The sequence below is a fragment of the Erythrolamprus reginae genome, chromosome 12, assembly GCF_031021105.1.
Source record: "Erythrolamprus reginae isolate rEryReg1 chromosome 12, rEryReg1.hap1, whole genome shotgun sequence".
Taxonomy (NCBI): Eukaryota; Metazoa; Chordata; class Lepidosauria; order Squamata; family Dipsadidae; genus Erythrolamprus; species Erythrolamprus reginae.
This window is the reverse complement of record NC_091961.1, coordinates 31,983,097-31,996,605: the sequence shown is the minus strand read 5'-3', so window position 1 is coordinate 31,996,605 and position 13,509 is coordinate 31,983,097. Positions and strand designations below refer to the sequence as shown.

At 40.4% G+C, this 13,509-nt stretch overlaps 1 protein-coding gene across 2 annotated transcripts; it reads right to left on the bottom strand.

The window, feature by feature from the left end:
• Positions 1–551: 551 nt before the first annotated feature.
• Positions 552–11,425, bottom strand: POU2AF2 (POU class 2 homeobox associating factor 2). 2 transcript variants are annotated; one of them, XR_011560412.1, is made up of 5 exons: positions 7,615–7,750; positions 5,007–5,049; positions 3,702–3,985; positions 1,611–2,442; positions 552–1,566 (listed from the first exon to the last, which is right to left on the bottom strand). XR_011560412.1 is itself a non-coding variant. In XM_070765205.1 (5 exons), exons 1-5 carry the CDS (start codon positions 11,311–11,313, stop codon positions 2,035–2,037), a joined length of 855 nt encoding a protein of 284 aa, XP_070621306.1. In that variant the 5' UTR covers positions 11,314–11,425; the 3' UTR covers positions 981–2,034. The 2 variants fall into 2 exon arrangements, 1 of the variants encoding a protein (XP_070621306.1); XM_070765205.1 differs by lacking the exon at positions 7,615–7,750 and adding exons at positions 9,220–9,329; positions 11,304–11,425 and having other exon boundaries at positions 981–2,442.
• Between the last annotated feature and the right edge of the window lie 2,084 nt (positions 11,426–13,509).

The following is a 13,509-nucleotide window of genomic DNA, read 5'->3' as shown; positions in this document are numbered from 1 at the left end:
AGAGGGGCGGCATATAAATCCAATAAATTGAATTGAATTGAATTGAATTAGGACAGGGGACGGAAGGCACGCTGGTGCACTTATGCATGCCCCTTACTGACCTCTTAGGAATTGGGAGAGGTCAGCAGTGGACAGTCTAAGGGTAAAGTTTTGGGGGTTTGGGGGAGAAACTACAGAGTCAGGTAATGTATTCCTCCTCCTCCTCTTCCTCTCTCTCCTCCTCCTCTTCCCCCTCCCCTCCCATAACTCTATCTCTCCAACATTATAAGTAGTACTAAACTTTTAAAACAACCAAAGAAAGAAAAAGAAACAACCCCCCTCCCCAAGTATATCCTCAATATCTAACATTCCATAAATCCCATATTCATCATTATTTATGGAGAAAGGGAAAGAGAAAGAGAAAAAGAAAAAAAAATCCCCCTCACTCCAACATTTAACTGATTCTTTTTATATGTTGGAAGCCGACCCGAGTCCTCGGAGAGAGGGGCAGCATATAAATCCAATCAAATAAATAAATAAATAAACAAACAAATAAACCATGAAGCAGATTCTTTGTCCCGACAAAAAAACCCTTTTTTATTAAGTTGCTGTGAATTCTTCTCATTCACACCCAGCGAAGACTTTCAAGGGTGAGTTGATAATCATAGACCTTACATGGCTTAGATGCCAGGCGGATATCTTCAAAACCTGGCAAGAGTCAGAGTCACGAACCAATTAAGTGAACTAATTGTCTCCTGAAAACTCCCCTCCTAGTTCACTCCTCTTTCATTCCCTATGGGAGGGGCCATTCATCTTTCTCCTTTGGCCTTACTCCAGTGAAGGGCTACCAAAATTTTTACTACCACATTGTGGGCGTGGCTTATGCAGGACACCCTGCATTTTCTTTCAACATATTTCAGTGCAAATTGAGTGCTCTGGGGTGGCGCTCCAATTTTGTGTTCTCCCCCCCCCCATGTCTGGGCAGCAGCCCACCCCTGCTTTACTCCCAAGTTGACCCTTGTTCCTTTGTTTGGCAGCTCTGAGCATGCGTTCCAGCTGTTCATTTGCCTCACTGATGTCTGACTCCAAAGGCAGCTGATAACTGTCAGACGACCCTGGTTCCCTCTCTGCCTCGGATGCGGAACAGTCATCCAAGCCTTCCCAAGACTCCAGGACTGGCCATGTTCCTCCTCAATCTCCCCACTGTCCCAATCTGCTGATAGCTCCACTGGCTGCTGTTCTTCAGCCCCACTTATCTCCAACTCCGAAGGTAGCTGATAAGTGCCGGACAGACCTGGTCCCATCTCTGCCTTGGACAAAGAGCACTCTTCCGAGCCTTCTCCAGACTACAGGACTGTCCCATGTTCCTCCCCAACCTCCACCCCATCCGAATCTGCGGCCAGCTCTGCTGGCTGTTGGAGGACCACAACACATATAGGACCCTCCAAACCTGGCAACTTTTAAGACTTGTGGACTTCAACTCCCAGAATTCCTTAGCCAGCAAAGTAGTATAGTGTTCCAAAGCATAGCATAGCATAGCATAGCAGGCTGGGGAATTCTGGGAGTTAAAGTTCAAAAGTCTTAAAGCTGCCAAGTCTGGAGACCCCGATACAAAGAATGGCAGATGATACAGAGATTAATCATTGAATGGCATATCTGTGAAATATATTTACAAAGTACAGTAGGTAGGTTTCTCAACGTGATTCAGAAAAGCCCAGAGTAGCTAAGTGGAACCCACAAATTCAACTTTTTGGGCTGCTCGCCCTGTGCTGCCTTTGCTAATTGGGCCCAGCTCCTCTTTGATGCTTCCCACTTGATCCTTTGACAGCTAAGAACATGGTTTCTGTGAGCCAGGATTGCCCATACACGACTCAACCTTGCCGTAACTTGACTTTTGATGGTTAATGGTTGGTATGATATGGATACGGTTGCAAGGAAGTCTCAACTAGGTGGCTTTGAACCAGCGTAGTGGTCGACCACCTTCCAACTTCATCATCTGTGGCAGTGGCTTGAATAAAACATAAAACGAAGTCTTGGTTGACTCTCCTTTTCTGCTCAGTAAGTCCTTCGCTCCTCGTAGGCCTCCCAGAGAGGACTTGGGTCTTCCTTGGGCCAGAAAGAACCGTTATCTTGGAGAGGCGCTGGATCTGAAGACTCCTCGGGAGATCCCGAAAGGATCTTGAGCCCCGGGAGGTCATTGGCTGCAGCCGCCATGAAAGAGGAGAAGGGCGAGTTTGAAGAGGCGGAGAAAACAGCTGGGTAGTGGACGTCTTCGAGAGGGTGGAAGGAATACGGCTGGATTCCAGAGAGGGATACATTCCAGTTGGGGTTTCTACAGTGGGAAGAAGCTGTTCCCGGTTCGTGAGCCGAAAGGCAGCTGGAGATTGGAGCTACTTGGAGAGGTTCTGGACATGTTTCCAACTGGCCGAGGTTGTCCGGCACAGATTGTTCCCAGGAGTCTCTCTGTTGGGAGGAAGAAAGAGGGGATGCATTTAATGATCCAAAAGTGTTGAAGGAGAATAAGTTTCACCCCCTTTCTCCCTGCCCCCATCTCACTCCAGGAGAAGGATACTGCAAAATCCCCATTTCCTCTCAATTATCTGGGACTCAGGATACAGAGAATAGATGGGGTGGGGCCTGTCAGAGGTGGCATTTACTGGTTCTCCAAACTACTCAAAATTTCTGCTACCAGTTCTCCTAGCTACTCAAAATTCCTGCTACAATTTCTCTGAATTACTTACAATTTTTGCTACCAGTTCTCCTGACTACTCAAAATTTCTGCTACCAGTTCTCCGAACTACTTAAAATTTCTGCTACCAGTTCTCCGAACTACTCAAAATTTCTGCTACCAGTTGTTCTGTCTGGGTCATTCCGGAAGCCAATACCAACCCAAAAATAGAAGCCAGACACACAGGTAAAAAGCAAAGGCAGTTTATAAAATTCAAGAAAAACACAGGTAACAGAAAATGTCCTTACAAACAGGAAAATGCTGTATCTTCAGATATATCCACAAAGGCAAAAGTCCATGCAGCAATACAGGATTCTTGCTGCCAAGACGAGGCTGTAGATAGCAGACCTACACCTCCCATGGGTCTTCCAAACTGCTGGGCCACAAGCCAGGAACAGAGACGCCGAGAACAAAGCAGGACACCGTAACTCCAACTGATAACACTCCACATGGCTTCAAGGGCTTGCCTGCCTTTTAAACCCTGCTAAGGAGGACCACACCCAAGCCCAGCTGTTCCTAATTCAATGCTGATAATACTTCCTTAATTGCTCCTTTCTCTGATCTGAACGTCTCTGTCGCATGTCAATGACGGCTTGTGCTTCATCACCTAATGATTCCAAGCTACTGGCTGGGGAGAGGGCCCCCCCCCCCGGGGCTCTCGTGCTGTTCTCCTTCATCCCATTCCTGACTTTCCTCTCCCCTGTCCGACTGTTCAGCCCCCTCCTCTTCGCTGTCATCCTCCTCCGGGCATGGAGCCAGCAGAGACACAGCCGGTCCCTGAGCACCACAACACCAGTTCTCCAAACTACTTAAAATTTCCACTACCAGTTCTCCAAGCTACTCAACCTCCAACTAGCTGGAGAACCCTGGGAGTTGAAGTCCACAAGTCTTAAAGTTGCCAACTTTGAAGGCCCCTGGACTGTATGGTGCATTCAAAACCCCCCAAAATTAACCGAGGTCCTTCTCCATTTTGCGCCCGTTGCCCTCTACTTACACCGAAATGATGGGCTGAATCGCTTGGAAAAGATGGTGTTGAGTTGCCAAGGAGAGAAGAGGCTCCAGTCGGAAGGTATCCAGCCCGTTGGTCCACATACTGATCGATTAAGTGGGCATCCAGAGACAAAGAATATCCCTGAGTGCCTGGGGATTCATAAGCCAATGGCTTGGGGAGCAAAGAGGAGCTGTAGGCTTCGCTGGAAATATCTTTGCTGTTGTGCAAGTCCATATCTGTCGCCAAGGATCTTCGAACGCCGTAATAACTGGACGCTGTGGGAGAACCTTTGGGCCATGAAGAAATGGATGAGAAGTGGTACGATAGAGGTGGAAAGGGAAAACAGGGATATATATATATGTAGAAAGTTAGCATCCACCCACTCTCCTAGAAGAATGAAATATTCTAGGAAATACTGTATTAAAAAGCAAGGACATTTCTCCCCAAAGAGAAATAAAAATCTTAAAGGAAAGAGAAACTTAACCTCAGCTCTGAACCAGACAATCTACAAAACAGGATTGTGGGATTACAATCCTACAGGACATAATAGGATTAGCCCCCTACCCATCTAACATCAGAGCTGTTCCAGAGATCGTGATGGCTATTGCCTCTTGATAGATTGGTGATAGACAGACAGACAGGCAGGCAGGCAGACAGACAGACGGACAGGTCCATCCATCCATCCATCTACCTACCTACCTACCTACCTACCTATCATCTCTCTCTCTCTCTCTCTCTGTCTGTCTGTCTGTCTGTCTATCTATTTCTATCTCTATCTAACATATACCCTTTCACATACAGTATTTAAATGTTTCGATCATGTCCCCCCCCTTTCCTTTCTGCCCTCCAGACTGTACAGATTGAGTTCATTAAGTCTTTCCTGTTAAGTTTTATGCTTAAGACCTTCCACCATTCTTGTGGCCCGTCTTTGGACCCGTTCAATTTGATCAATATCTTTTTTGTAGGTGAGGTCTCCAGAACTGGACACAGTATTATTCCAAATGGGGTCTCTCCAGCGCTCTATACAGCGGGATCACAAGCTCCCTCTTCCTGCTTGTGATACCTCTAACTATGCAGCCAAGCATTCTACTCGCTTTCCCTGCCGCCTGACCGCACTGTTCACCCATTTTGAGACTCAGAAATCACGACCCCTAAATCCTTCCCTGCTGAAGTTTTTGCTAACAGACCTACCAATACAATACTCAGATTGAGGATTCCTTTTCCCCAAGTACATAGCCGAAGATTATTTTTAAAAAAAAAATAGGAGGAATTGGGATAGCGATGTAGTTATAAAAGTGAAATACTTACTGGGCAGTGGAACAAATGATGATTGAGAGCTCATAACGCCTCCCTGAAAGAGAAACACAACATCTGGGATTTTTAATAACTTTTTAAAGGGGTTTTAGTTTTAGATAATGTTTGACTTTTTTTATCCCTTTTTATCTATTTATATTGTATTTTTTATTATTGTTGTAAGACGCCCTGAGTCCTTCGTGATTGGGCAGCATAGAAGTTGAATAAACAAACAAATAAACATACATACATGCAAACTTTGTAAACTCCTTAAAACCCATCTCTGTCGTCAGGCATGGGGGAACTGAGATAACTTCCCCAGGCCTATACGGTTTATGTATGGTATGTTGTGTGCATGTTTTTTAAATTATGGGTTTTTAGTTTTAATTATTAGATTTGTATTATATATTGTTTTCTATTACTGTTGTGAGCCGCCCCGAGTCTACGGAGAGGGGCGGCATAAAAATTAAATAAATAAATAAATAAATAAATAAATACTCATATTACTTCCAAGTTCAGCCCATAAAATATTTGCTAATGCTTTATACTTTTTCACGTTTAATAAAGGAAGGAGGCTGAGGAATAATCCTATTAGCAGCATGCAAGTAACTGAACTGACTTGAAACGAAATCCTGTTTATTGGGCTTTCTTGGCTGGTATGTTCTGGTGAAACCTACTTTCGGAATAAGAACCTAAGAACCTAAGAAGAGTCCCACAGTGGCCCAACAATTGTCCATGGGGATCTTGAGCAGAAAGAGAAGTCAAAACCCTCCCCTTCCCTGCTTGACCCCCAACAAATGGGACCCAAGGGAACCCTGCCTACCTCAATCAACTTAGTTTTCTTAATGGTGAGTTTCAAGCCATTAGGGTTAGAAGATGGGATAACAAATAATGGATGGAAACTCATAGAACCAATCTAGAATTAAGAGGAAATTTCCTTGACGGTGGGAACGATTGGAAAAACTTGCCTCCAGAAGTTGTGGATGCTCCATGAGTGGAGTTTTTCAAAGAGAGATTGGACAATCATTTGTCTAAAATAGTACAAGATCTCCTGCCTAAGCAGGGGGTTGGACTAGAAGACCTCCAAGGTCTCTTCCAACTGTCTTTTATGCTACATTTTGTATGTGTTATGTAAAAAGAATTACTTTATAGTAGATTAGCTGCCATATTGATATCCAGACCCAATGTTTGACCGTCTGGAGAAGAAAAAGAAGCTAAGCCAAGCTAGTTTTTGGCCTAGATAATAATAATAATAATTAATAATAATTCATTAGATTTGTATGCCACCCCTCTCCGCAGACTCAAGGATCTCCAGGGAGAATGATGAGAAAGATAGCACTGTTCTCCTTTCGGAACTCATTCAAGGGCATTCTTTCTTCTAGTTTTCTAGCTCATCAATTACACACAACCCAACCGCCCTGAATAGCAAATGCCACCATGAGCTTTCAGCCGAGCAAGGCAAAACGTGACCCTCTTCAGTTTGCATACTGTAAACAGGAGTTTCCTGCCCTAGCAAGCAACCAAATTTAGAGGTCTGGATTTGAATTAAAATTTGCCAGTGTCAAGATTACCATTTGGTGACCAACACCCAGCTTCCACCTGGGCACCAGCTAGGCCATGGAAATTAGCTCATTTAGAGCTCATGGCTGTTACCAGCGAGAGGGTAAAAACAGAAAGCAAACCAGAATAGAGTAGAGTAGAATAGAGTAGAATGATATATATAAGAATAGAATAATAGAATAGAATAGAATACAGAATAGAATAGAATAATATTAGAATAGAATAGAATATATCAGAATAGAATAGAATATATCAGAATAGAATAGAATAGAATAATATATAGCAGGATAGGATAGGATACAACAGGACAGGATAGAATTTGAATTCAAACAGAAGAGAATAGAGTAGAACAGAACAGAACAGAATAGAAAATATCAGAAATGAATCGAATCATATCGAATCAAATCAAATAGAATAGAAAAGAATTCTTTATTGGCCAAGTGTGATTGGACACACAAGGAATTTGACTTTGGTGCAGATGCCCTCAGTGTACGTAAAAGAAAAGATACATTTGTAAAGAATCATGAGGTCCAACCACTTAATGATTGTCACAGGGGTCAAATAAGCAATGCAGAAACTATCAATATTAATAAAAATATTAAGGATACAAGCAACAAGTTACAGTCATACAGTTCTAAGCGAGTCTGCGGAGAGGGGAGGCATACCAATCCAATAAATAATAATAATAATAATGATGAGAGAAAACTAGTAGTAATAGTAGTGAAAACTTAGTAAACAGTTTGACAGTATTGAATTTAGAGACAGCAAATGACAGGATCAGTGGTGGTTTGCTACCAGTTTGCATCAAATTGGGCGAACCAGGAGCGCCGGTGGTGGGAGCTCCATCCACTCCTCCGGTTGTCTCTGTGCATACACAGAAGCGCCCCCCACGCGCACACACTCCCCATAGCGAACTGGCAGTGACGGAATTTGAAACCCACTACAGGGCAGGGATTATTTGGAAGATAAAAGGGCAGCATTTTACGAGCCCGAGTAGCGTTGCATTTGCTAACAAATAACAGATAACACGCCTTAATAATCTCCCATCTGGGCTTGAACGCACCTGTCGCGAGGGGAATTTTTGCTTTGGTAAAACGTATCCAAAGATAAGTTCAGAGGGACGAGTCAATTCCTTCCTCTTCATCTCGGCTATTTTCGTGCACCTGCTGTTTGCTCACCATTTATTGCATCTCTTGTCCAACAACAATATTGATGCGTCGCACCGGTAGAGCAAGCAACGTGGGCGGAAGGCTCTCTGTGCAAATAAGGAAGCAGTTCCCTCCAACCGACCGGAGTGAAAACTGATCATAAAGATTGCACATCAGTGATCCTACCCAGATAGTCCCCAAATTACAACAGGTTGTTTAGTGACCGGTGAGAGTTCCGATGGACCTACCTAAGAGCTATGCACAACCTAGAATCGAAATTCCGATGCTTGGCATCCTTGTGGCCAATTGACTGCATTGATGGTTGTTTGCAGCGTCCTGCAGTCGCGTGACAATCTTTTGCGACAGAGTTGTGAAAAACCGAAACAGGATTTCTGGTTTTTGGTGAAACTGCACCACAAGCCATTGGTTCATTTAATGACGGTCACGTTTAACAAGTGCCATAAAGAATATTATAAAATTGGGTTGGTTACACAATTGGCCCATTTTACGACCATTGTAGCATATGACCATGATGAGGAGGCTCCATTATGAATGGAACTCAAAGAATAGAAAAGAATGGAATGGAATGGAATGGAATAGAATAGAATAGGACAGAATAGAATAGAATAGAATTCAGAATAGAACAGAACAGTACAGGATAGAATTCTTTATTGGCCAAGTATGATTGGACACACAAGCAATATAGTATAGTATAGTATAGTATAGTATAGTATAGTATAGTATAGTATAGTATAGTATAGTATAGTATAGTATAGTATACAGTAGTATAGTATAGTATAGTATAGTATAGTATAGTATAGTATAGTATAGTATAGTATAGTATAGTAGAATAGAATAGAATAGAATAGAATAGAATTCTTTATTGGCTAAGTGTGATTGGACACACAATGAATTTGTCTTTGGTGCAGATGCTCTCAGTGTACATAAAAGAGAAATATACATTCATCAAGAATCAGGAGGTCCAAGACTTAATGATTGTCATAGGGGTCAAATAATCAGGAAACAATCAATATTAATAAAAATCTTAAGGATGCAAGCTACAAGTTACAATCATACAGTCATAAGTGAGAGGAAAAGGGTGATAGGAATGATGAGAAAAATCTAGTAGTAATAGTTGGGCAGACTTAGTAAAAAGTTTGACAGTGTTGAGGGAATTATTTGTTTAGCACAGTGATGGCGTTTGGGGGTAAAATGTTCTTGTGTCTAGTTGTCTTGGTGTGTGGTGCTCCATAGTGACGTTTTGAGGGTTTTGAAGGACAAGTTCTATAATATTGCATATTGTTCAGCATAGAAGAGCCCCTACCAAATGCGACTATAGCCATTGGTTTGTGCGAACCCTTGCAACATGATCCCCTCCCCCTGAAAATTAAATTAAATGTAAAATACATATAGCAAATATTGGGGCTTCCTGCCTAAGGAACTCCCATTTTTAGCCATGGTTAAAGGTTGCTGCATCCGAGCCGGGGTTTGGAGAAGGAAGGTAGGAGATGGCGACTTACATTTCGCCATAAACTGCTCGTCTGCCTTGAGCGCTTTTCAGCCAAAAGGTCCTTCACTGTGTGTTTGACCCGCACACCTTGATAAACACGCTTGCCGTAGTCTGCGGGAACTAAAGGAGACAAGAGAGGTGAGAAAGAAAGGAAGGAATCTCATAAGGCAGGGCTCTCCAACCTTGGCCACTTTAAAATTTGTGGACTTCAACTCCTAGAATTCTGTCCTTTCGACAGAAAATCAACCATATTACAAATAATACAAATATGGTACATGCAGTATACATCTACAGTATACTTACAATGTATACATCTACAGTTCTTACAGTATGTGTGTGTGTGTGTGTGTGTGTAAGTCCCAGTGGGTATGGCTAGCTGATGAGGCCAAAATCCCTTAATTTTCAAATTCAGCAAAAAAACATGTGACATATATATATATATATATATATTTACACAGGGCAAAACCCGAACTCAGAACAATCTACATATATATATATATATATATATATATATATATATATATATATATATATGTTACAATGAAAATTAAAGAAGACTATGATAGATCTATTTCGGCCCATTCAATTGAATGGAGTTAGCAGTGTTTTAATGCCCAGATGCCCTTCCTGTCACCAATATGGAGTTTTGTTTAGCAAATACAGTAATCCCTTGTTTTTCGCGAGGGATGCATCCCAAGACCACTAGTGAAAAACGAATTTCCGTGAAGTAGAGGAAAGATAGTTTTTTTAATGTATTTAACGAGTATTTTGATTTTTAAAACCCACTCTTTGAATTAAACAGTCATTCTGTAATGTTTCTCAGCTGGAACTATATGTGATATCCTACCAGTTTCTTTAATAGAGTACAGGAGTACTGTAGAAGTATTTTATGAATTTTTAATGGATTTAAAATTTTCAATGGATTTAAGCCCCCTTTGAAAACCCGTGAAGTAGCAAATCCACAAAAACTCTTTTGGGACCATGCACATTGCACATTAAAAAACAAGCAAACCCAGAGCTGAAACCCTGACTTCTGGGGGTCATAACCTGAAGACACACAAACAAACACCCCGGTCACAGAAAGAATCTACCCTGTGGAAGTGAGAAGCAATCTGAGAGGAACTTTCAGTTATAACTTTCAAATAACTTTTGTTATTTGAGGATGCATTTAATCTTTTAGGAAACAATGCAACCGCAAAACCAGAGCATCTTCCAAGCTCAAACAAAGTGTCCGGTGGGGAAAATTCTTTGATCTTTTGTGTGTATTGAGCTACCGTTCCAAACATGAATATCTTGTGCTATTTATTTAGCATATGGCATTTATTTAGGGTTTTGTTCTGCTTGGAAAATAAGGACAGATTAGGAGTGGTAATCCATAGAAAGCCTTTTCAAGATCTACTACAATGGAAGGGCTGGCCAATACATCTTTAGATCTATTCTATCCCGATTTTAGCTGCAAGTGATCTAAAAAGGAAGCAGACCCATCCTTCCTCCACTTAAATAAAAAAATATTTATAGGAATCAATTGTGATCAGAAATAACTACCTGTGCACCCAGTCAATACAGAGGATAAAAGCAAATTCGAGCTATCGGTTTCCTGGTTTGTCTGGAGCTTAAGACAGAGAGCAAAGCTGGTTTAAGATTCAGCCTTAGGATAAAACTGCACTTTGTTTTTATTTAAATAAAACTAGCTGGAAAACTCCCTTTCCTTCTGTCCTGAAGGAAAAGGGTTCTTTCCCCCATCTCTAGTCAGCTAAGATGTACTCCTCAAATACAATAATTCAAATATTTCAAACACAAACTGTCTGAACCATTTCAATTGGCAGCATTTGAAATCAAGATTTCCCTGTGTTTTGTGGTTCTGTGGAATTAACTTTCTGATACTGATAGTAAATTTCCTGAGCTGGAAGTTCTATTTCTGATAGTTTTGAGGGAAGGAATTTACAGGCAGTTCTTGATTTAACAATTTGGGGGAAGAATTTCCATTGCCAAGTAAGAGGCTGTTTACCAACTTGTGCCTGATTTTACAAACTTCTACGCCACTGTTGCTAAGCAAATTAATACACACATCAAGTGGATCACGTCAATACTTACCAGTTTCCATGCTCAAGAAGGGATTATTTTTCTCTCTGTAAATTTAGCAGAATGTTGGAGGAAATCAGTCGTCATGAACTTGGATGCTCTTGTAGAAGACTCTGTTTCTCACTCACGCTCACTTTGAGCTAAGCAGAAATGGCTTTTTCCGCAATTTTAGAAGACATCTCAGAAATGCATTCTGTAGGATTTGTATAAATGCAAATCCTTTGATGTCTGTTTAGATGCAATTTGCATAGTCAGCGAGGAGCAGGGTGAAAAGGCGCTTTCACTGAGCCAAAATGCATAATTTTAGGACCGAGAGCACAAGAGAGGAGGGATGGATGGACACAGACAGATAAATGTTTGCTTTTACAAATAAACTCTTTCTACAGGGACATGTTAAATCCAGAATGTTTAAGATTGTGAGGAGTCCAACAATTAATCATTAGAAAGGATATTGAGTATTTGCAATTGTCAAAAAATTTGCTTTATAGGTAGTCTGCGGAGAGGGGCGGCATACAAATCCAATCAATAATAATAATAATAAATAAATTTTCTATGTCTTGTCTGGATAGCTTACAATACAATCCAAACTCCTGTGGATACGACGCAAAGAGAGTTTTCCCCATTTCCCATTGTTCTCTAGTTAAAAAGCTGTTCCTTAACTTTATTTCAATCTATTTTATCATCATAACAATTTTTAATAAACTATAAATAACAAAAGACAAAAAAAATCCTCAACCATATATCGCATTTATTAATGATCTCTGCATTCCTTTGCATAAGCTTTTCTGGAGAATTTATAGCAATCTTAAAAGTTACTCTGGTGCAAAGTAATATTTTACATGCTTAAACACATTAACATAAGACACAGACTTTACAATCCAAACTATTATTTAAAATGAAATTCCTCCTGGGAGGAGTTAAAAGGTTACCATAAAGACAAACATAAAATGAAATTTTATCTGCACTCAAGAGCTAGTTCTGGATGCACCTTTCCATTTTAGCATCATTTTGGAAAACAAATGCCTCTTGGGAAAAGGTTTTATTTTAAAGGTTTGGGAAAAGGTTTTATTTTGTTTGGATATTTCATATTACTATCTAAGTTTTCTGTCAGGAAATTTCTCCTTAGTTCTAAGAATAGTTTGACTCCCTCGTCTTTGTGGCAACCCCTGAGATATTGGAACACTGCTATCATGTCTCCCCTGGTCCTTCTTTTCATTAAATTAACCATGCCCAATTCCTGCAACCATTCTTCATATATTTTAGCCTCCAGTCCCCTAATCATTTTTGTTGCTCTTTTCTTCTTTTTCTAGTCTCGATATCCTTTTTGCATTGTGGTGACCAAAATTGAATGCAGTATTCCAAGTGTGGCCTTGCCAAGGCCTTATAAAGAAGAAAGAAAAAGAAAAGAATAGAATTTTATTGGCCAAGTGTGATTGGACACACAAGGAATTTGTCTTGGTGCATATGCTCTCAGCGTACATAAAATAAAATATACATTTGTTAAGAATCATGTGGTACAACACTTAATGATTGTCATAGGGGGTCAAATAAGCAATGAAGAAGCAATATTAATAAAAATCTTAGGATATAAGCGGTATTAACACTTCATGTGATCTTGATTCTTTCCCTCTGTTAATGCAGCCTAGAACTGTGTTGGCTTTTTTGGCAGCTGCTACACACTGCTGTGCACACTGGTTTGTCACTGGTTTGTTTTGTCCTTCTAAGGGGTGTGCATAAGCTCACCATCCTGCCTAACATCCTTGTGTTACTGTTCTATTGTCCTCATTTATCTGTGCTTATGTTTATACCTATACTTGCTACCTTGTACATGTTTGACAAACAAATAAAATAAAATAAATAAACATTCTTCCAACAGTAGGAACGGTATGGGGCAAGGGAAATAGTGAGAAGAGCCTTGTAACTTGCACCAAAGTTTACAACAATTCTGGACCACAAAACACCTTCCTTCATCTTTTTATTATCTCTTAATCTTTGGTTTCTTAGCCTGCAAAACTAAATGGAGGCTTTCCCCACGGAGCAGGTTTGGGTGAACCAATAATAATAATAATAATAATAATAATAATAATAATAATAATAATAATAATAATAATAATAATAATAATAATAATAATAATAACAACAACAACAACAACAACAACAATAATAATAACAACAACAACAACAATAATAACAACAACAATAATAATAATAATTTATT